The following is a 16299-nucleotide window of genomic DNA, read 5'->3' on the forward strand; positions in this document are numbered from 1 at the left end:
TTGGTCTTGCACATATCTGTCCTGAGGGAAAGTTTATTTAATGAAGTGTGTAGATTTATCCCTGCCAGTGTATTCTTATACAAAGTACAGAACATTTGAAAGTTCAGTTGATCAAACAGTATGACTTATTCAAACACAGCTCCAACTCAAATAGAGAAATGATATTCTTTCAATTAGAACATATTGAAAAAGCTTAGTACGGCATTGTTCACATTACCTTAAGAATAAAGGAAGGTATGGATGATGGGCTTAGAATAGTATCCCATTAATATATCCCAATGATAAGTATATATGGAACAGTGCTATTCTTAAAATTTCAGTTCTGGAATAGGATTTTGTACAAGCTAAACATTGTTTCCTCTTCTCCACCTTCAATTCCTAAAGCCGTATAGTCTGTTCATTTGTTGTATATGTTGCACTGGGTGTTGGTAATTCATCATATTTGCCATGGGATCCTTCTCGAGCCTGTCCCAAAGAAAAGGAGATGACATCTATTGCAATATTTACTGTAGCATTAAGTTCAGCATCTGAAGTCGCAAGTTTAGGGTTGACTTCCACCAGATCCATGGCAGACAGTAATCCTGTATGAAAAAACAAAGTTGCTTATCACCTTGCGTTGAAACAATAAGTCTAAGTCATTTGTACCAGCAATGAAGCTCAACTGCTCTTGATTTTTGGTTAAATTGGAGCTTTTACATGAAGCCTGATCAGTCAATAAAGATAAACAATTAGTAGGTTTTGGACATTAGATTCATACCTGTGTTCTGCACAGCCTCTGCAATATACATCCCTTCCCTGTATGTTAGTCCTCCTATCACTGGAGTACCAGTAGCAGGAGCTAAAGATGGGTCAATGGCATCCACATCATAGCTCAGGTGCACTGGTCTTTTCTGTCTGAAAAGGAAATTACAACTTAGACTTAACAACTGCTGACTCATGCCTTTATTTTAAAATATGACAAATCAGGTTTGTCAGCTAGTCTGTTAAAAAGAAACACTTCATATGCACAAGGAAACAGGCATCTCAATTTTCATTTCCACCATTGAAAGAATGCCAATTCATCAGTTCAGGTTCTTGTGCCATCCCAGTATCTCAAATATATACCAATATTCATTTCTAGTCTATATGCCAATAAAATCTATTATAAAAAGGTGGGTTCCACATTTCCCCAACGTGAATGCTGGTTTATAAACCTGCACTGCATAGAAGTTTTTACAAACGGACTGCCCTATCAAGGTCAATATAAAATTAAACAGATGCTTCTTAGAGTGATGCAAAGCAATAGGTTCTTATTTTCCATCAAAGTAAATGCAAAGTAACAGCTACATTTGGCTCTTCTAACCTACTTTCCAATAAGGTGATCAAATGTTCTTTCCATTACTTTATGTATTCCTAGTTGATCCACTTCTTTCATTGAGAAGTATCGAATACCAAAGTTTTTCAGGATGTAACTGTTGGTAAGAAACAAAATTTTTAAATAAATATCTAAAGTGCCTGTTGAGTCAAATTTGAGGTCACTTTAGAGCATGCATGCTTAGACAGAGTAATACTGAGATATGAATAAGAGCCTCTCTCAATGTCATGTGTTTAAATGAACACAAAATTTCATGTTTTCTATGTTACCTTAATGAAGGTGTGGTTATTCACTAAACATTAAATGTTTAAACGCCAGATTAAATTGTCATTTTTTGCTTGCTTTTTCAGACATTATGTAGCTACTTAATTCAAAGATTACACTTTGAAATTAAATGGAAGTTGTGAAGGATGTCAAGTGCCATGTTATTCCAAGCTATTCTGAAATGCAGATTTGAAGTCGTGGTAATTTCAATAAGGAATCTTCAATTAGGAATTGTATTAGAGGTATTAAGTAACAGGTGAAAAGCTAATTTCTGAATCATTAAATTAGCATTGAATAGATATGTTTAATAGCCACCCAAGGCAACACTGTAGATCTGTTATGCCATTAGACAGCAGGTAGACTTGTACAAGAAAACCAAGTGTTCTTACTATTCAGCAGGATCAACATCCCGAACACCAATATAAACCAAGTCCTTTGCTGAAATACAAGGCGTGACCCAAGAAAATCCAGGAAGTGGTGGTATCTGCATTAAAAAAACCACATTAGACAATAAATTTACACTGGTTCATTGCAACTACTGTAAACGTCAATTCTTAGAACATTTCCTGGATTTATCAAATCCATGAGTTCACAAGATGTCACTTAATTGGTTCAATTTCAATAGAAATTTTACCTTGTCCTGGAGCTCTCTGATAAGGAACGATACTGGTTGTCCATGCAGATTACCAGACATTGATGTTAGAGGTGTGTTTAGATCACAATGTGCATCAACCCATATGACACACAAATCAGGACGCTGCTGTGCATGTCCATGGACTGAACCAATTCCTAAACTGGATATTCATTAGAAAGAAAACATTGAGTATATTTAAGTTAGCTTTGTGTTTCCCTGCTGCACAGTGCATTCAGTTTCAGCATCTAATTGTCACAAGATTCTAATCAAATTTTAAAGTCAACTTTTATTAAAAACAGATCTGAAATAAAGTGATAGCTTGCTGTTGGGGGACTCACCTGTGATCTCCTCCAAGCATAACACTTAGGTGACCATCACCAACTGCTCGGCTGACTGCTTCAGTTAATGACTGGTTGGCTAAACCCACTGTTCTTGGGTGGTGGACAATGTTGTTATATGGTGTGTCATTTGATACAGTGGTGAAATTCAGATCTCCATAATCATGCACTTTACAACCTGGAAATTTAGAAGAACTTTATGAATTATAAAAATGCTTTTTTGTGACTTGTGAAAAGTTCCAAGTCTATCCCCAAACTCTTACTGGGTGACAATGCTTGAATTCAAAGCTTAGTCTGCATGATGAGTTTACCCCCCTTCCAAGACAAGGTCTGTATCTTTCTCTCCAAATTACCAATCTACTTTAACAGATTCCTTTACTGAACCAGATCAGCTAGTCTATGAATATTACCCTGTAACACTACAGTCACGTGGTCTTTGGTAACATACCACAGGATAAACTTGGTTAAAATCTAATTCTTAGGCTGATCATTTAAATTGGAGAAGCAGATTTGAAATTGTAGAATCGAGAACTTCCTAAATAATTAGGAGGTAACAGGCATTGAATAGCACAATTAATCAAACTTTCTAATGTATTTCCTTTATCCTTCTAACCACAGCTCTACATTGAGTGACTGGCCTCTAATCATACTTGCTGCAAAATTTTAGGTATGAGAAATTGTTAGTCTCCAGTTACTATCAGTTTAGTTTCCATGGAATGCAAGAATCCCTGGCAAGCTCAACATTTATAGCCCCTCCCTAACTGCCCTTGAGAAGGACAGTTCTGGAGCTGAAGAATGTTGTTTATGGGGAACACGCATTTCATTGCTATGTGCAATAATTTTAGACGGAATTCTACTTCAAGGAGTCATGACTCCCCAAATAGTTAATGCAGAAAAGACTTTCATTCCAGATCATTATCCATCAACATTTCCTAAACTTGTATGTAGACACTGGGCATATAGTACCTCAATTGAAAATGATGTGCTGTCACTCAACAAAAGGGGCATTCAAGTGACAGACGCAATTTTCAAATTGAAGTTGTTTGAAATGAATCCTTTCAGTCATACAATAGAGGAATTTTATTCCCTTCTGACTGTGTTCCGCGATTTGAATTGTACTGAAAATGTCTGTACTGCCTCTGTAATTGGACCAAAAAAAGTACAGTCGTAACAATGAGCGATCAAGGTACTAACATCTAAATCAGAATGAGTCTGCCAAAGTAATGTAATAGTGTGAAAATAGCTGATAGAGCATTAGTAAAAATAACTGGTTCTTATGTGGTGTACTAAGATTTGCAAAAGGCCTATAACAAGAGTCTGCTGCATAAGATAAAGATGTGTGGTATTACAGGTAAAGTATTAGCATGGATAGAAGATTGGTTGACTAACAGGAAGCAAAGAGTGGGGAAAAATGAGTGCTATTCTGTTTGGCAATCAGCAACTGATGGTGTGCCCCAGGGATCAGTGTTGCCATTGCAATTATTCACAATTTACACAGATGATTAAGTTGGGGATCATGTGTACTATGTCAAAACTTGCAGATGACATGACAATGAGTGGCAGAGCAATGTCTGCAAAGGACTGTGGAAGTTTGCAGAGGAACAGAGATACTTTAAGTGGGCAAAGGTTTGACAGATGGAATACAATGTTAATAAATGTGAAGTCATACATTTTGGTAGGAGTAACAGGAAAAAAAAGACTGACTTGAATTGTAAAAGGTTGCAGCATGCTGTTATGCAGAGGGACCAGGGTGTCCTTGTGCATGAATCACAGAATGTTGGTTGACAACAGATAATTAGGAAGGCAAATGGAACTTTGTCCTTCACTGCAAGAGGGATTCAGTTTAAAAGCAGGGAGGTTATGTTGCAGCTATACAGGATGCTGGTGAGGCCACACCTGGAATACTGTGTGCAGTTTTGGTCACTTGACTGGAGGAGGATGAACTGGCACTAGAGGTGGTTCACTAGGTTGATTCCAGAGTTGAGGGGGCTGCCTTTGATGAGAGATGGAGTAGACTGGGATTATATTGCATTGGAATTCAGAAGAATGAGATTGGGGGGGGGGGGGGGGAGAAAGGGGTCTTATAGAAACAAAATTATGAAGGGAATAGACAAAATAGAAGTGGAGAGGAAGTTTCCACTGGCAGGTGAAACTAAGACAAGAGGGCATAGCCTCAAAATTAGGGGGAGCAGATTTAGGACTGAATTGAGAAGGAACTTCTTCACACAGAGAATTGAGAATCTGTGGAATTCCCTGCCTAGTTAAGTAGTTGACACTACTTCAGTAAATGTTTTTAAAGCTAAGATAGATATTTTTCAAACAATGAAGGAATTAACAGTTACAGTGAGAGGGCAGGTAAGTGGAGCTGAGGCCATGAAAAGATCAGCCATGATCTTACTGAATGGCAGAGCAGGCTTGAAGGGCCAGATGGCCTACTCCTGTTCCTAGGTCTTATGTACAGGATCGGTCTGCCAATTTTCTTCCAAGGTAGATGTAAGCAAGCAAAAAGATAATATTGATCTGTTTACTGGACCCTAAAAAGGGACCCACTGCAAAATGGTGTCAGGATTAAGGAAAATAAATTGGAGAAACCTGTCTTATCTATATCCTGATCCTCATGCACATTAGAGGTGATGTGTTGCAAATACAAAATGAGAACAAGTCCTTCATATTGATCACATTTTAAACAATGTGAATAGTAGTTGCTAAGACAAAATATATTTAGTGGTCTTACAATTGGCATGATTTTTAAAACATTTGGGAGGCAGTGTTAAGAGGTGTAAATGGAAGGAGGGAGGAATGTTGATAAAATTCAGACCAAATCAAACTGTGATAGGTTACAGTTGCTATACATACAGGCAAAGGAGACAGACCATAAAGCTCCACCTGGTTATCAAGTATGTAGTTGCAGGCATGACTTGCAGAATAGTGATGCCCAAATAAAGGCCATGACATGCAGTCGATAGTTAAAAGGTTAATGAGGGTTTAAATATTTATTTCCCCCTCAGTTCACTGGTTTATGAGCCTAATTGATTAACAACCATTAGTGAGCAGATGCTATTCACTGTCAAGTTCCTGACTTGAGTTGCTTAAAAACCACTCAAATCAGTTGAGGAATATTGCAGAATGAGGATAGAAGAAAAATGTAGAACTTCACAAGTAGGTTGGTATTTAACATATTGCCCTCAGTAAGCAAAAGGGATGAGGAATTCACTTTGAATTGTCCTGCTCACTAAAGTCTTGAACTAGGAATTGAAATTATATCCTTTCATTTTCAATCTGATCACGCTAACAGCTGACCAGCTACTAAGGCACTGGTTTCAACCAGTCCTCTAACCAGGACTTGAACATGAATCCTTTAGACAGGTCACTACAGCAAAAGCAAGTTCTAAAGGAGAATAAATTCAATTTCATAACATAGGTGATTGAGATAGGTCTGGGTTATATCTAGCAATTTGAAAATTATACTTGTGTATTGAGAACAGAAGCTCCTTGATCTCAGTTTATATCAGTAGATATTTTAAGTGCGGCTGTTTTCCTTGGAGAAGATTTGAAAGGGTGTTCAAAATTGAGGTGCAAGCCCAATTGAGTCAATAGATCATGCTAAAAATATTTCCATTGGCAGAAGAACCAAAAGGGAACTAACAAGAAGTTTGGCAAAAGCAAAAAAAAGACAAATTTAAAAATACACAGCCAGTAGTAAGGATCTGGAACACTATCCTGGAGTGTGGTGGAGGTAGCTCTACACCTTCAGAACAGAATTGGATTATCAGAAGAGCTGCGAGGTACAGGCAGTTGAGTGGGACCAGGAAAGTTATTGGTGCCAAGAAGCAGCACAGACAAAATGGGCCAAAATGTTACACAATAGTTTATACTCAGACTGGGGGAGGGGAAAGCAAAATGTGGCACAAAGAACAGGTACCCAATGAAAACAGTCTGCCAATTTCTCAGCAACACACCCCAACAAGCAGTCAACATGTCCAGAAACCCTAGCCACTCTCCCCCTATCAAAGGCATCTTGGAAATGACTGTTAGACTACTCAGACCCCTTGGCATCATGGCAGCCCACAAACCCACCCACACACTAAAACAGCAGCTAATGAACTTTAAAGACCCTATACAGACAACAAGTAAAACTAATGTCACTTACAAAATACCTTGCAAGAACTGTAACTAACATTACATTGAAAAAACAGGCAGAAAACTAGCCACCCAAGGTACATGAACATCAACTAGCCACAAAACAACAACATGACCCACTCTCACTAGTAACCTTACAGATAAGGACACCACTTTGACTGGGACAACACATCCATTCTAGGACAAGTCAACAGAGAGACACACGAGAATTCCTAGAAGTTTGGCATTCCAACTGGAACACCAACAAACACCAGACTTAGATCCCATTTACCACCCCCTGAGAAAAAGAACAGGAAATGACATCACCAACCCAAGGAAACCAAAACAAATAAAAAGCAGGCCATGCCACCAGTGCTTCATCCAGAGGCTCATTGACTGTTATCTAGTATGGTGATGAAACGTTTGGAAACTAACCTTCCAACTCAGCTAGCAAACCTACATCCACAACTCTTTGTTATGCACATAGTAATTTAGCTCAAATCAAGTTGCTTTGTCAAGACATCAGATCAAAATGCATACTTATGGAGGCTTTTGAAAAGATGCACAGCAAAACCCAGTTGAAAGCTGGCATTTTGGTTGGTGAAACATGAACAAGACTCCGTGTTGCAATGGTAGCTCTGCAGCCTGTATGCCAATCCTATTTTCTTTAGGAATTTTTGGTCATCTGCTTCTGCCACCTTAAGGCAATAGGTTCCAGGCCATTACCAAGAATCAAAAGAAAAATATTTCTCACATCCCTTTTTATCACTTGACCAAGCCTTAAGTTTGTATCCTAGTTTTCATACCAACTATTTTGTTTATCTTATGGAAAGATGTCAATTTTGTATAACCATCTTTTCTCAGTCTCCTTTGACGTACAACCACAGCTTCTCCAACCTAACCTTCTCACTAAACTGCTCTATTCCTGGAACCAGTCTAGCAAGTCTCCTCTGTAATGTTACATCTTAAAGTGTAAGAATGAGAACTGAATATTAATTGTGACAATCAGAACTTGAGATTGGTGCAACTTCCCTGCTTTTGTCTACTGTACTTCTATTTATCAAACCCAAGATCTCACACTCATCTCTTAAGTCCTTCAAACAATAATCCCCAGATCCCTGTCTCCCACTGTAGAACTGTCAAAAATCAAACACCAGGTTATGATCCAATATGTTTATTGGAAATTGCAAGCTTTTGGAGCAATTTCAAATAAACCTGAGACTATAACCTGATTTTTGACCTTGTTCATTTCCTGAAGAAGGGCCTGTGCCCGAAACGTCGAATCTCCTGTTCCCTGGATGCTGCCTGACCTGCTGTGCTGTTCCAGCAATAAAGTTTCAACTTTGATCTCCAGCATCTGCAGACTTCACTTTCTCCTTGTTCACTCCAGTCCAACTCTGGCATCTCCACATCATGTAGACCTCTGCACTAAAGTCCATATTGCCTTTTCCTAGCCCCTTTTCCCAAATGCAACAACTTTCACAATACAATACCAAATTCCATCTACCATTTGTCTGTCCATTCTGCAGACTTTGTCAATTGTTAGCAGCCTTATTGCTTGCTACATCTCCATGTTTTGTATCATTTAAAATTGAACAACCTTTTCTGCTCATCCATGATTTAGTGTTGGTCAGACTAAGACAATTAAAAATATCTAGTTCATGGTTAATGTGTTTTAGTATTTACTCTTTGGTTTTAGGATTAAAGTTTCTACCGAAAATGGGATAAATTTAAATGAAGCAAATGGAAACAGAGATTAATAGTAGAGTAGCAGCATCAGAAATTGCAGATGGGCTTGTTGATCAAAGGATATTGTCTGTACTGCTTGTAGTAATGCCAGTCTAGACACGGTTTTGGGTTTCTGAAAAGCCAAACCCATTTACTTCTTCAGATTAAAAAAGAAATTAAGTAGACAGCTCAGAGCAGACTATCATAAGGCTGGGTGGAGCTTAACATAATTCTCAAATTAGATACTACCAGCAAAACTAACAATTTACAAAGTACCATGCAAGAACTGTAAAAACAAAACACTACATCAGACATGAACAAGCATGAAACTTGCCACCAGGATACATGAACATCAACTAGCTACCAAACAACACGACCCACAATCACTCGTTTCTATACATATAGACAAAGAAGGACATTTTGACTGGGACAACTCAGAACAAGCAAAACAAAAACATGCATGAGAATTCGAGTCATAGAGCCACAGAGATGTACAACACGGAAACAGACTCTTTGGTCCAACTCTTCCATACTGACCAGATATCCCAACCCAATCTAGTCCCACCTGCCAGCACCCAGCTCATATCCCTCCAAACCTTTCCTATTCATATACCCATCTAGATGCCTTTTAAACATTGCAATCATACTAGCCTCCACCATTTCCTCTGGCAGCTCATTCCATACATGCACCACCCTCTCCGTGAAAAAGTTGCCCCTTAGATCTCTTATATCTTTCCCCTCACCCTAAACCTATGCCCTCTAGTTCTGGACTCCTCCATCCCAGGGAAGAGACTTTGCCTATTTATCCTATCCATGCCCCTCAATTTTATAAACCTCTACAAGGTCACCCCTCAGCCTCAGACACTCCATGGAAAACAGTCCTAGCCTATTCAATGTCTCCCTATAGCCCGAATCCTCCAACCATGGCAACATCCTTCTAAATCTTTCCTGAACCCTGTCAAGTTTCACAACATCCTTCCGATAGGGAGGAGACTAGATTTGCACGCAGTATTCCAACAGTGGCCTAACCAATGTCCTGTACAGCCACAACACATCCTCAAGGCCTGGTGTTCTAACTGAACTTATGGAAAATAAAATAATGAAAGCATGGGAAGGGTTAAAAAGCATGAAGACCACTGGCAATCTGTGGTCTGTGGAAGGCAGGATGGGAAAAGAATAGTGGAATGCTCTTAACCTTACTCTGCTAATTGGTGTAAGGCTGAAAGGTCACTATGGCAAGATGAGATAACAGTAGAGGTAGTTTCTCTGTTAAGTGTCATTATGGTAGGATTGGGACAAGACATTAAAATATCTAATCAATAGTTAGTAGAGTCAGCATGAGACAGGAGACTATTGTAATAGATGGAATAGCTAAATATCTATCAATCATGACAGGTTAGTCTAGAATGCAAGATCACTGTAGCAGAGGTGATAATAAATGTCTAACCATGACAGTAGAATAACTAAGTAAAATGTACAACTAGAGATAATGGGAACTAACATCACTAGTTTATTGTGTAGTTAAAGTGAGGTTTTTTGATTAATATAGTTGGACATGCTGATAAGCTAACAGAAACATGATAAAAATAAAAATCCACAGGTTTAGAGGTATTCGAGAATCAGCTTTCTCAGTGTCATGGTTTTTTGTTTGCAAATAAAAGACCTACTTCTTGAAGAACACTGTCTCCTGGTGATTCTCTACATTTTCTCTATGACAAATTCCATCAATAAACTCATCCCTGGGAAAAAGAACCAGAAATGACATCACCCACCTTAAGAAACAAGACCTGGAACATACCACCAGTTCTTCACCAGAGATGCTCACTGATGTTACCTAGTCATGGTGGTGAAAACGTCGGAGAATAAACCTTCCAGCTCAACAAGCTAACTTACAAATCAACCTGAGCAACAGATCTTAAAAATTGCTCATGGTTCTCCAATTTCAATTTGTGTGTGTGTTATGTGGGAGATAGTTAGTTGCAGTTTTGAGCTGGGTAAGTGCTGCAAAGGAAGTGGCTCCTAACTGCACAGTTACCAGACTTAGACAGGTCGGGCTCAGGGGAAAACCCAAAAAGTAGTGGTTTCATTCTGTGGGGAAAAAAAAGAGCTAAAAAGCAGCTGATAATGAGAAACGAGCCCATCAACAGCACTTCCTAATACAGCAGTGAAAGATCAGAGCTTGTAGAAATGCAGGAGCAGCTCAGTGAAGCCAGCTACATGACAAGTGGAAATTAAAACTGAAAACAGAGTCAGATTTTGGAAGTTTTCCAAGGCCAGATTGTTGGAAATGAGGGAACAAAATTCCTTGTAAAGTGAGACATTCACTTTGATGACCCACAGCGTCAGTAAAGTCTGAGTCAAATCTGGCTTGGTTGCATTGGCCAGTTAAAGTGCAGTTTAGATTTTTTTTTAAGATTAGATTAGATTCCCTAGTGTGGAAACAGGCCCTTTGGCCCAACAAGCCCACACCAACCCTTCGCAGAGTAACCCACCCAGACCCATTTCCCTCTGACTAACGCACCTAACCCATGGGCAATTTAGCATGGCCAATTCACCTGACCTGTACATCTTTGGATTGTGGGATGAAACCAGAGCATCTAGAGGAAACCCACGCAGACACGGGGAGAATGTGCAAACTCCACTCAGACAGTCGCCAGAGGCTGGAATCGAACCCTAGTGCTGTGAAGCAGCAGTGCTAACCACTGAGCCACCGTGCCACCCCATTAAATGCAGTGAACAACAAAGGTTAAGTAGTGGGATTCCAGCATTGAATTGCAATGCCCAAAAATTTATTATACAACTTGAACAAAAACAAACCTCAGTTTGTGGGATGTTTCTCTGTTAACTTGATTAACAACTTAGTCCTGAATGTTAGTTTCAGTTGCATATGGTGTACATGATTTAGAATCATTTTTACTGTTCAGTACACTACTTAATCATTGTTTTGTTCAAGTTGTGTAATAATTTTTGGGCATTGCAATTCAATGCTGGAATCCCACCACTTCACCTTTGTTCTACATTGCATTTAAAAAAATATGGTCCACCATGTCAGATCACAGTATTCTCAAATCTGGATTTTAGCATCATGCCTTTGACTGTGTTGTGTTGATGGTTCCCTATACAGTGCACTGTGACTGACCTTATTCCTCCAAGTGAACAGAAGGGCCAACAGTGAAACCATGGTTTCCAGAGTTAGAATTGGAGACAGAGGAATAAATTAGCATTAATGGGTGTCTTATTAGGATGACAATGTGAAAAGCAATTCATAGAGTCATAGCCATAGAGACGTACAGCACAGAAACAGACCCTTCAGTCCAACTCGCCCATGCCAACCAGATATCCCAACCCAATCTATTCCCACCTGCCAGCACCTGGCCCATATTTCTCCAAGCCCTTCCTATTCATATACCCATCCAGATGCCTTTAGAATGTTGCAATTGCACCAGCCTCTAGCACCTCCTCTGGCAGCTCATTCCATACACGCACCACCCTCTACGTGAAAAGTTACCCCTTAGGTCTCTTTTATATCTTTCCCCTCTTACCCTAAACCTATGCCCTCTAGTTCTGGACTCCCCCAGCCCAGGGAAGAGACTTTGTCTATTTACCCTATCCATGCCCCTCATGAGGTTATAAACCTCTAAGGTCACCCTTCAGCCTCCGACACTCTAGGGAAAACAGCCCCAGCCTATTCAACCTCTCCCTTTATTCAAATCCTCCAACCCTGGCAACATCTTTGTTAGTCTTTTTTGAACCCTTTCAAATTTCACAACATCTTTCCGATAGGAAGGAGACCAGAATTGCACACAGTATTCCAACAGTGGCCTAACCAATGTCCTGTAGAGCCACATGACCTCCCAACTCCTATACTCAATACCCTGACCAATAAAGGAAAGCATACCAAACGCCTTCTTCACTATCCTATCTACCTGTGACTACACTTTCAAGGAGCTATGAACCTGCACTCCAAGGTCTCTTTGTTCAGGAAAACTCCCGAGGACCTTACCATTAAGTGTATATGACCTGCTAAGATTTGCTTTCCCAAAATGAAGCACCTCACATTTATCTAAACTAAACTCCATCTGCCACTTCTCAGCCCACTGGCCCATCTGATCAAGATCCCATTGTAATCAGAGGTAACCTTCTTCACTGTCCACTACATCTCCAATTTTGGTGTCATCAGCAAACTTACTAACTATACCTCTTATGCTCCCATCCAAATCATTTATATAAATGATGAAAAGAAGTGGACCCAGCACCGATCCTTGTGGCACTCCACTGGTCACAGGCCTCCAGTCTGAAAAAACAACCCTCCACTACCACCCAGTGGTGGAGCCAGTTCTGTATCCAAATGACGAGTTCTCCCCGTATTCCTGAAGGGCTTATGCCCGAAACGTCGATTCTCCTGTTCCCTGGATGCTGCCTGACCTGCTGCGCTGTTCCAGCAACACATTTTCAGCTTCAGTGAAATCTAACCTTGCTCACCAGTCTCCCATGGGGAACCTTGCTGAAGTCCATATAGATCACATCTACCAATCTGCCACCATCAATCCTTTGTTACTTCTTCAAAAGACTCAACCAAGTTTGCGAAACATGATTTCCCACACACAAAGCCATGTTGACTATTCCTAATCAGTCCTTCCTTTCCAAATACATGTACATCCTGTCCCTCAGGATTCCCTCCAACAACTTGCCCACCACCGACATCAGGCTTACCGGTCTATAGTTGCCTGGCTTGTCTTTACTACCTTTCTTAAACAGTGGCACCACGTTTGCCAATCTCCAGTCTTCCTGCACCTCACCTCTGACTACCGATGATACAAATCTCAGCAAGAAGCCCAGCAATCACTTCCCTAGCTTCCCACAGAGTTCTAGGGTATACCTGATCAGGTCCTGGGGATTTATCCACTTTGATGCATTTCAAGACAACTAGCACTTCCTCCTCTAATATGGAGATTTTTTCTCAAGATGTCAACATTTATTTCCCTACATTCTGTATCTTTCATGTCCTTTTCCACAGTAAACACTGATGTAAGGATAGCACCATGAACACAATACTAGAAATAGATGAGGACAGAGAGACACCAGAGTTGGTGCACAATTTGATGCAAAATTTTTAAAAAGTAAACAAATTCTAATTGTCAGACCAAATCCAAAGCTAGGTAAAACGTGGACATTCCAAAGACATTGGTCACATGCACGCTTGTCAGAAACAACTGCGTGGTGTTTTCCAAATGCCACAAAAGAATTGGCTTATTCAATACCAACAATTGTTTAAATAAAGCTAGTCAAATTTAAACTCTTTATTGGCATTAGATATGCTGCAATTTCTGTCAATTTTCCAGAACCTTTCAAGGCAGCACTGAAAACACACAGATGAGTTATATATTCATTGATGTACACTGAGCTCCTTATCTCCCAACAAGTAATTGCAAAAAAAAAATGTGTCAACTGAAAAGTCAGTCCATGCCATCATGACACCTGTACCTCAGCATTTCATTCCACAGCTCAGGGGGAAAATCAGACAAATTGATTAGCCAAAAGTAAACTGTAAGCACAACTGAGTCCTTTGTCCTTCTCTGATGGGTGGAGTGGGGACAAGAGGGGAACTCAATGTAGAGCAATAAATACATAGCTGCCTTTGATATTTTTGTCTGCAACCTAGGCTGGCTGCAGTAGTTTTGAAAAAGGGGAGGAACCATCACCAGCTACCAATGGCAACATTTATGAAACGGAGATCAGCATGCACTACTTTTAGGAATTGGTGAAATGAGGTAGTATAGTTTGCTTGGGATAAAGGGAAAGTATAATTGTTTCAGGCATGCATGCAACCAATTTTTTTAAACTTATTTTTAAGGCAGAAGTAAAGGAATTGACTAAGAGTCAAAAAATATTAGTGTAGACAGCAAAGTGAAATTGAGGCTACAGTGAGTTAATGTGTTAAAATGGCAAATGGTCCTCTCCTTACCAGAGTTCGTACATTCATTGTACTTCATTTTACCTCTTGCAACATTTTTCTGTGGAAATGCCCACATTTAGTCAGGAGAAAGATTTAAAAAGAGAAACAAAAGAGAGTATTTTGTTTTTTAAAAAAAGTGGCTCCTGTATGAACTTTCAGAGGAAGTGGCGGATGTGGGTACAATTACAACATTTAAAAGACATTTAAATAAGTATAATAAGTGTTTGGAGGGATGTAGGCCAAGTGCAGGCAAGTGGGAGTGGTTTATTTGGTATTATGGTCAGCATGGACTGGTTGGGCTGAAGGGTCTGCTTCCATGCTGTATGACTCCCAAGTCATACCAGAACAGTTCCTTTTCAAATAAGGAGACAGGTTTGCATTTCTGCAGCACAAGGCCATAAAACACACTGCGGTTTTTTTTTAAAGATCTAATCATGTACTTTAAACATGGTCAGGACGCTGAAACGCACCAGCCAGTTTACACACAGCAAGTTCCAAGAAATAATGTGTGTGATCGTGACGAGGTTATCTTTTTTTAAAAGAACGTCGTTGGACATTTGTTCAATCCCCTCCACAAGATGGCCCAGCTCAGTAAGTGTGTGGAGTGGAGTTTGAACCACAGCCTTCTGACTCCAGTTAAAAAACAATTACCACCTGAGCCCGTGCAGTAATTGGGAGACCATTCAAATCTGTGGATTTTCTGGTCTTTTAACTATATCCTCGTTTTATGGACAACATCTAAAATTAGTAATCCGGAAAATAGTAAGGTTAAGCAAAATGTTGCAAATGCAAAAGAGCAAACCCTCAGGTCAGGTATTCTCAAATGGAAAGGAGATGCCAGAAACATTAGTTTTTTTTCAGATGCAGATAGTACCCAGCTTGGTTTGCAGAATTGCTGGTGGACAACGCGGTCTCTCAGGAGTACAGAGAAACACGGGATAAATTCTGGTTCAGATTTGTAGAAGCAATATTTTTACAAAACAACATCTTGGCTGGAATGCAGCGGCCATCTAACGCTGTGACACGTTACTCTCTGCACCATGCGGCAAATCGAGAGAAAAGTCAACTGAAGTTATTCACAGTATACTTTTTTTAAACAAAGCCACTAAACGGAAACTATTATTTGCAGTGCTGGATGGGAAGCAAGTTTGGTTTTTTTCCTCTCAACAAAAAGAGGGTCATTACGGTCACGGTCCTGGCTTCCTTCAATTGTGGGAATCTGAAGGAGGAACATTCCTGGGGGAATTAACTGGAGCGGTTTGAGGACAGCGCTGGTACACCCCAGCACACACAGGAAAGCAGCGTCTGCCTGGCTCCCTGCCGATTGAGGCCAGCGGGACAGCTCTGCAGCATCTCCCGGAGTAAGGAGACCGCACTCAGTGAACCCTCACTCCAGGGGCCGCCACGCCATCCTCCTCTCTAACCCCCAACCCCCCCTCACCTCCTCCACAACTCACCCAGACCCGAAAGTCTCTCCACTAAGCCGGCGTCCCGGATCGCCTGCGGTCCCCCTTCCACTCCTCGGCGTTTCTGAAAGGAGACATGTTTTGTTTTTAAAAAGGGACGGAGGGCATTTACAAACCCCGGTCCGGAGACCGAATCAGAACAGCGAGTCATCCTCCAATTTAGTTCCACGCCAGCATGCACCAGCCTCTGAATCTACCATCACTGTAGCAGTGGTGTAGGCTTGCCTATCGGCTCTCTGTTTAAAAAGCTAACAAAACGCTGTGCTGTTTTACTCATGCTCAGTACCTGGCCATAGGAGAACGGTGCTCCAATGATCCCCACAGAATGTGCCGATCGCCTCTGCTTGGGGAACCAGCCCCGCTGCTTCACCAGAAGGTGCCGCGCACCCCTCTGCAAAGACATCTTTTCAGTTTCGGGGTGAGCGGCGGGGCAGTCCCCT

The 16299-nt window shown here is 40.5% G+C and overlaps 2 protein-coding genes across 2 annotated transcripts in view; one reads left to right on the forward strand and one right to left on the reverse strand.

Moving 5' to 3' along the window:
- Positions 1-15: 15 nt before the first annotated feature.
- Positions 16-16296, reverse strand: arg2 (arginase 2). Its single transcript, XM_043697961.1, has 8 exons — positions 16146-16296; positions 15851-15923; positions 2591-2768; positions 2253-2412; positions 2008-2102; positions 1347-1451; positions 758-894; positions 16-581 (listed from the first exon to the last, which is right to left on the reverse strand). The coding sequence occupies exons 1-8, from the start codon at positions 16260-16262 to the stop codon at positions 379-381; spliced, it is 1068 nt and encodes a 355-aa protein (XP_043553896.1). The 5' UTR covers positions 16263-16296; the 3' UTR covers positions 16-378.
- The window catches only part of gpr176 (G protein-coupled receptor 176), a 189007-nt gene continuing 188370 nt past the window's right edge, over positions 15663-16299 (forward strand). The window contains exon 1 of the transcript XR_006312798.1: positions 15663-15754. The gene's annotated coding sequence lies outside the window, so the exon portion shown is untranslated. The remainder of the gene's footprint in view (positions 15755-16299) is intronic.

The sequence above is a fragment of the Chiloscyllium plagiosum genome, chromosome 10 (assembly GCF_004010195.1).
Source record: "Chiloscyllium plagiosum isolate BGI_BamShark_2017 chromosome 10, ASM401019v2, whole genome shotgun sequence".
Lineage (NCBI taxonomy): Eukaryota > Metazoa > Chordata > Chondrichthyes > Orectolobiformes > Hemiscylliidae > Chiloscyllium > Chiloscyllium plagiosum.